Genomic DNA, 7,516 nt, shown 5'->3' with positions numbered 1-7,516 from the left:
TTAGTTGCACCAGTATTGCCTACGAAACATCCGAGCGATAGTCTGACGAATCAACGGTTGTGCCATTGCGTAGGCCACCGGGTTGATCAGACTGTTAGCAAAGGAGATCCATCTGGTTATGTCGGTGAAAGTCGCAGTCATGGTGATGGAGCCATATTGAAGCGACACGCTGTAGATGACGATGTCGACTGCGTTTGGTAACCACGTGACGACGAAGGCCACAACGATAAAAGTCAGTGTCCTCATGGCTTTCATACTGTTTGCAGCAGATTCGCCTCTCTCTTCCCTCTTTCCCACGTGAACCATTGAATCATTCATATTCTTAAACTGTGCTTTTGTTGCAGTCCTGCTCGTGGAATCGCAGCTTATGTCACCACTTTCCTTTCGAGTGCTCAGGAAGATCACCTTTAAGTTGATCCTTTTTCCTGACTCCGCTGAAAGCTTCGATGGAGCCTCACATACGGTCGTCGACTCTCTTTCTCCGACAACGGAACCTTTCTTTTCGTATTTCCTTGACGGATTCTTCATCTTATAGGTTGTAGTTCCCTTCTCCCGCGCACTTGCACCTGTTCTGCTGGCGCTGGTAACAGACGCAGCTGGGACTTTCCCGACGCTGGTGCGAATTTTGTAGTAAATGCGTGCGTACAGTGCCACAATAATCACGAATGGCAAGGCGAATTTGAAACAGAACAGCATTGAACTCGAAGCAAATGTGCTAACGTACTGTGGTCTAGGGAGCCCGGCGGGAGTCAGGTCTTCAACGGGATCGATGAATTCCCACACAGCGTTGAGGAACAACCAGACGATGAAGGGCACTAACCAGGTGAATATGTTGACGATGGTTGCTACGCGCTTGCTCTTCCGAAGGTAGTGGGCCACAGGATGCAGTGCTGCTAGGTAACGGTCGATGGTGATAACAACCACACCCATCACAGAAACCCCGAGGCAGGCGTTTTGCAGAGCAATATAGAGAGCCCCCAAATCTCTACCAAAAATCCATGTCCCGTAGAGACTAATGCTGGAACGTATCGGCATTATAACCGCACCTACTGTTAGATCAGCCACAGCCATGTTGAATATGTAGTGATTTTGGTAGGTCCACAACGCCCTCTCAAAAGCAAACGCCAAAATAATCAAGGCATTTCCAAAAACAGTTATGAAGGATATGCTTAACATAATTAGGAATTTCACATTGATTTGGGGTCTGATGGGTTCGGGAGTTGTTGCTCGCGTGCCGCTCTCAGAGGACAGTAAGATTGTTGAATTAACTAGGTCCATCATTTACCGTTAGCCGTTTCTGTGGACAAATATCATAAGAGATAGAGTTATATATCATCCTAGTGGGGCGCTGTGATTATCTACTCTTCAGCATTTAAGACGTATAATCGTGATATCACTTTTAAATTGACAAAGAAAGCCCTTAGAAGTAAATTGATACCTTATTCGAAAAGATGGTAGGTATTACTGATTACGACTTTAAAATGGTAAACTGTCGTGAAGACAAATTAAAGTAGACATGTAGTCAGTCGCAGTTAGATAACATTACATAATCTGCATGCGCAGAAATGTATTTACAAATAAATTTTGCTACATTTATTATTGTAAGCCCTATACACTTAAACGGAATTGAGAAATTAAATATTCTCGAGTAATATAATTGGGTCCTTTGCATGGCATGTGTACACATCTTTATCATTACAGGATTTGCGTCAAGCGGAGCATGGTAATGAATGATCAAAAGCTATGTCAAGTTTATTCAGACTTGAAAAACCCTCCTCAGCACCGTATAGTCCTTGCAAGAACACTTTCGATATCTTCATTTCCAAATACCAATTCTACCATTAAAAAAATATATATATAATCATAACAACGCGCATGTAGACTCACCGTCATCACACCGAGCAAATTGATGAAGTATAAACAGGCTGAAAACTACCTGTGTACTACTCTGGTCTTAAAAGCCGAAATGTCGCTATGTATATTGCGCCTCTCCTGAATTGGTCAAACAACCGTACTGCCCATGTCATTGTTCTATATATGTTATTCTCTCCTCGTAGATGGCAGCACATGCGAATCGATATTATGAGACGTCACGTGGTTTTGAACCTCAGTGATGCATGAGAATGCAAATAATAGCTATTACGACAATCTATCGTCGGTTTTTTTTTTCTCACTTTTTCTGACATATAGATATTTCCGAAATAAATCAATCATAAAATTCTTCATACAAAAGTTGTTTTTTTTTTTCAGAATATCTAGTCGAAATGTATTATCAAAATGATTTCCGCAGATCACATGAAATTTAAATGAAACGCCTTAATGTCGATGTTAAAGGCATGGTACAGTTTAATTTGAAATGGGGCTTCAGGTTTTCAACGTTTTTTGATGATGATGATTTTTTTTTTCTGAAATAATGAGAAACTACCTATAAAATTAAAAAAAGGCTTTAATACTAAGAGGAATTCAAATTTTGTTTGATGAAAATTGGTTTCTAAATTGCTGAGATATCCAAACAAAGCAATCCTAATATGAGGCAGAACCGACCTTTTGTTAGGATCGCTCTGTTTCACTCTGTTTTTGGATATCTCAACCATTTCAAAACCGATTTTCATCAAATAAACTTTGCATTCCTGCTAAAATTACATGTTCCTTGACGTTCCATACAGTGTATCTAAATATCTCACATAAAGTTAAAAGCTGAATCCTCACCTCACCCAATACAATACCATCCCTTTAACTACTTAGTAATCAAAATAAGAACGCAGTAAATCGATCCTTATCCTTTCAAGATGGCGAACTTTATCCCAGACTATGACAAGTACGTATTGATAGATAGATAGGGACTGGTTGTAGCAAATATTTCTTAATTGGGACCAACGCGATTATGTGTACGGCCAAAATATAGGTGAAGAATAGACGACACGCACTCATGAAAATATCAAACAAAATGATGTGCCTACGTTGCTACATTTGTTGCAGTCTTTTAACACACCAAGAACACTTGTCATCTAAGGCGCAGATGACGTGATGTGAGAGCTCGCGAACCACTTGACACAGGCGTGGTATAGTTTAAGTTTTTCATAGACGTCAGTATATATGACAAGTTTATAGAACCACTCAGAAACCTAATATCTCGACGTGTTTGCATTATGTATATTGGAAAGTAATATCTACAAATGCCAATACCACATTCTTCTGACGTGTCCCTTATTTCCGTTCAAATATTCTGACACCACTGCAGTCATAAAGGTATGAATGGATGTGGCATTTCTGTTCCCATGGCAACAGCTGAAATCATATTTGCCGTCAATCTTTACTCCTGATGCTGCGTTTTATTTCCTTTTATAATCGGAAGAGTCACTTTGTCTCCTTTGTCAATGTTTATTACGAGATTTGAATAGCGACGATTGATCGTATGAGATAAATAGACCCGTTTCCTATATTAGAATCTGAAATTATAACAACTAATTTTACACGGTACCCACCGGGTTCCATGATAGCCAAAGAGGTTAAGGAGGCAGTGGCGGATCCAGGCGGATCCAGGCTTAATTTTGTAAAGGCGCCCTCTCTTTGCAGAATTCCTGGATCCGCCCCTGAGAAGGTGTAATGGAAATTCAATACAAGATTTTGTTTGTGTCTGTTCCACCTTCCAGCCTTTTCTTCTGATATCTGAATAATTAGACTATTCCCTTCATAATTATAATGATATTCGATGATCACGAAGCTGATACAGTGTGTTATTCCCAAGATTCATTATTCCGAAAGTTCGTTTATCCGAATATGAAAAGGGCTTCGTAATTCTGAAGGTCGGTATGTACGGATCTCCTTTTAATTTTTGGATTAACGAATCGTTGGTATAACGACTCTCACTTCATTTTCGGATTAATGAACCTTCGGTATAAAGAATATCACCCCTCATCGCAACCTTTGTGACAGCAAGAGTTTCTCTGACCTCTTTTGCTGATACAGCTTTTATAGTAATAACTACCGTAAGTTACTACGTAAATAATCCATAACCTTTTATTAAACCATTTATGAAAAATCAAAATTGATTATAAAGTTGATTTCTATCATAAGTATTTGGCAGCAGTGTGTGTTAAGGATATCTAAAATCGCTTTTATTTTCTTCATAACACAGGGCCCAGATTACTGCTCTGCCCACGGACAAATCATTACACTGTCAGGGTGCATCGTATAGAGCACAAGACGCATTCGCGGAGCTCTGTGCTGTGAGAGATTTGGTATGATATTCACTAACTTTTCATATTCTAGGCCTGTATTGAATTGAATTGCATCTCACCCCCTCCCTGTTATTGAATTCACATTGTGAACTCATCAAATTTCATATTAGTCTGGAAATGTCCTTAATAATAGTAGTGTTTACTTGCGTAACGACCAGATGGAATTATCCTATGATTGCTCATGCTCAAACATAATTATATGTATATGTATATGTATATATATATATATATATATATATATGTATCCTTCAGTGTCCTTCCGATGTGATAAATGCCGCATGAACAGAATAGATGTCGTCCTTTTCGAGTGTAATCACGGGAAAAATGTATAAAGCAATCATTTCTCGATCAGATTTCAACAAATAGCAAGCCTCATTTTGCCGGAAAGAGAGCCTCGCAAGTCAATGCGAATAGATCACCATTATTATACAAGAAGCGATGTGGCATAATATAGCCAATGCAACTGAAGCCCGGATTCCTTGATGTCTTTGTAGTACACAATGCCAGAAACTCTATGAAATCTCCCATACAATTAAGCCTGCCAGGGATCACCATGCAAGGGGAAAAGACGGGACTCGACCGTCTGGATATCTTTTAGTCTTCCATTCAATTTGACCTGAATGGCCTACTTACTTCAAATGCGAAGCTGGTATCTCAAAAGTATCAAATCACAATATGCCGCATAAAATGCAATGACATTAAAACTTGAATCTCAGTTTGAAGGCACAAAAAAGGCCTCCGGATCTTCAGTCAAATTAACAATACGAAAAAGTTACACTGCTTCTCTGATGTGGTGGTTCTTTCCAATTTTTAAAAAGGAGTTTCATCTTCGAAATGAACCAATCAATTACAATGTACAAGGGAAACATAATAAATATACGTTCAAAAGAAATGTTTTGTGTGTGTGTGTGCTTTTTTTTGTTTTTTTTTACTTTTCCTGGTAGCAGGATGAGTTAAGACAGAAAATAAGCTTTTCTAGTATAGGAAGATCAAAACTGATACTTGAAAATGATACACAATTAAAAACCAAACAAACAAACACGTCACTTGCATTCATACCTGCAGCAGGAGAATGTGTTCCACACATCATAATTTGTGTGTATGCAGCACACTGAAGTTTTCCTTTCAACATCATTGTGTGTCTCTAATAATATGAATACTGGAATAGGAATTATATAATATAATTATGCTTATGTCATTAGAATCCAGCTTTTATCCATGGTAAAACGTTCATGTTGCCACTTTTAAATGTATATTATGTAGATTCACATATACTCCCAGTTCGTTTTTGATATCTTTTTATCTCTTCTATGTTTATAAGTCTTTAAGACAAATTTCCTGAAATCATTGTTATATACCACGCTTAATGTCAGACGTCATGTTATGTTGTGTGATATGCATATCATCAGTATATACAGATATAGCGTCTTAAGAAAGAAGCAAGTGTATACTCTTTAAGTAATTTGCTACTAATAAAAGTTCTGGATACAATCATCAGGATGCTAGTGTTGCAGATAACTGTATTTTCGACTTAATCTTAAGCTGGTTTAGCGTCATCTTCCCAATTTTTGATATTGTGAACCAAGGCGCATAATATTTAGCTGATACCATCATAGCCTGAAATGGAATAAAAATACTGTTAATGTAACAAATATATCCTATAGGGTGAACAAATAAAACAGCAGTTCTCGGATATTGTTCCCTTTAACTGGAACGTTATGGATATTTTTCTTTGTATTCGTTTTATTCAACCAAATGAGAGGTGAAATCATGGTCAAATAATATTCACTGCCGATCAAATGGAATAGTATAAAATGAAGGTGGATGATAGAATACGAAAGAGTTGTAGAAGGAGCAGTAGTGGTGGTTAAACACATTTAATGTAATAATGTACAGTATGCTGTAACATCCTCACCATATTTACGTGTCAACATTGCGCTGGACAATACAAAACAACAACAACAACAACATACAAAAAAGCTAAAACGAAATACAATACAGACATTAAAACACACACACAAAAAACAACAATACTTGGAATTGTAATGGAATTTTCAATTTTTGAAACTTGTTAATAGGAGACTGAGCAGACAATCTTTCTTCACCCCACCGCCTGACCGCAGTGGATCTCCATGCAGTGAGGGGTTTGGTCAAGTAAAGACACAAAGATTGACGCCATGGACACAAGGGACAAAGCAACTTACAAAAATGAGGCTGACATAATAATGGACTTGAATAATATTGGTTGCACGTATAGTGATAAAATTTTAGTAGCTAATATTCATTGTCTCAGCAGCAGCAAGAAACGCATTCTCTATATTCTTGACTTATGTCATACTCTCATGTGCTACTTACATTTATTTGGTATAGGGAAAAGCTGCTTGCGCAGAATGTCATTTTCCAATCGATTTTGTTACCATAGTAACAAATGGGAGCCACAGACGGTGCAATGACCAACAATGAGCTTGCCCGGTGCAAACATAATTCTTAACGATGTGACAGGGAGAGTGTGTTACTTTTCACATTCATTTCGTTTATTTAGCTTGTGGCGAAGGATGGATCTTCGATTTTTTGTCAATTAATAATACTTGAACATTGCCGCATAGAATGAAAAATACGTCACCATATACTCTCTAAAAAAAATCGAGTGAAAATTTTCACTCTAAAAAGAGTGAATACAAAAAAGAGTGAATTTCGAGTGAAATTGGAGTGAATTTTGAGTGAAAATGCTCATTTTCACTCATTTTGGAGTGACGTCAGGGATCACTCCAAAATCTTCGAGTGATCCCTGACGTCACTCCCAAATGAGTGAAAATGAGCATTTTCACTCAAAATTCACTCCAATTTCACTCGAAATTCACTCTTTTTTGTATTCACTCTTTTTAGAGTGAAAATTTTCACTCGACTTTTTTTAAAGAGTACTCACACATAAACATTTTTAATGATATTTTCTTCTCGAATTTCGTTCGATATCACCATCGTTTTCACAATGAAATGAATACAAACAATGATTTCGTGTAGATTCATATACGAACAAACTAACAAAAAGAAGTCTGCAAATGGATTCGACAGTGTTACAATCAAAATCAACATAAGTCTAGTAATACAAAATTCACCTTGACATGTCCACGTACACACACACACACACACACACACACACACACACACACATACACACAAACATGCACATGTATATATCACTTGAAGGCTTATATTATGTGTCTTATGAATGACATAACCTGCAAACAGCATAGGCCTTCCCTACACCCCCTCTT

The 7,516-nt window shown here is 37.6% G+C and overlaps 1 protein-coding gene across 1 annotated transcript; it reads right to left on the bottom strand.

Annotated features, from left to right (window-relative positions):
• Positions 1 to 1,071, bottom strand: LOC139736113 (5-hydroxytryptamine receptor 1A-like). Its single transcript, XM_071646845.1, has one exon. The coding sequence runs from the start codon at positions 1,069 to 1,071 to the stop codon at positions 1 to 3; it is 1,071 nt and encodes a 356-aa protein (XP_071502946.1).
• Positions 1,072 to 7,516: the final 6,445 nt, after the last annotated feature.

This window comes from Diadema antillarum, unplaced genomic scaffold, assembly GCF_040938485.1.
Source record: "Diadema antillarum isolate AM-2024a unplaced genomic scaffold, OU_Dant_1.0 scf00000028, whole genome shotgun sequence".
Classification (NCBI taxonomy): domain Eukaryota; kingdom Metazoa; phylum Echinodermata; class Echinoidea; order Diadematoida; family Diadematidae; genus Diadema; species Diadema antillarum.
This window is presented reverse-complemented; position numbering and strand designations above follow the sequence as displayed.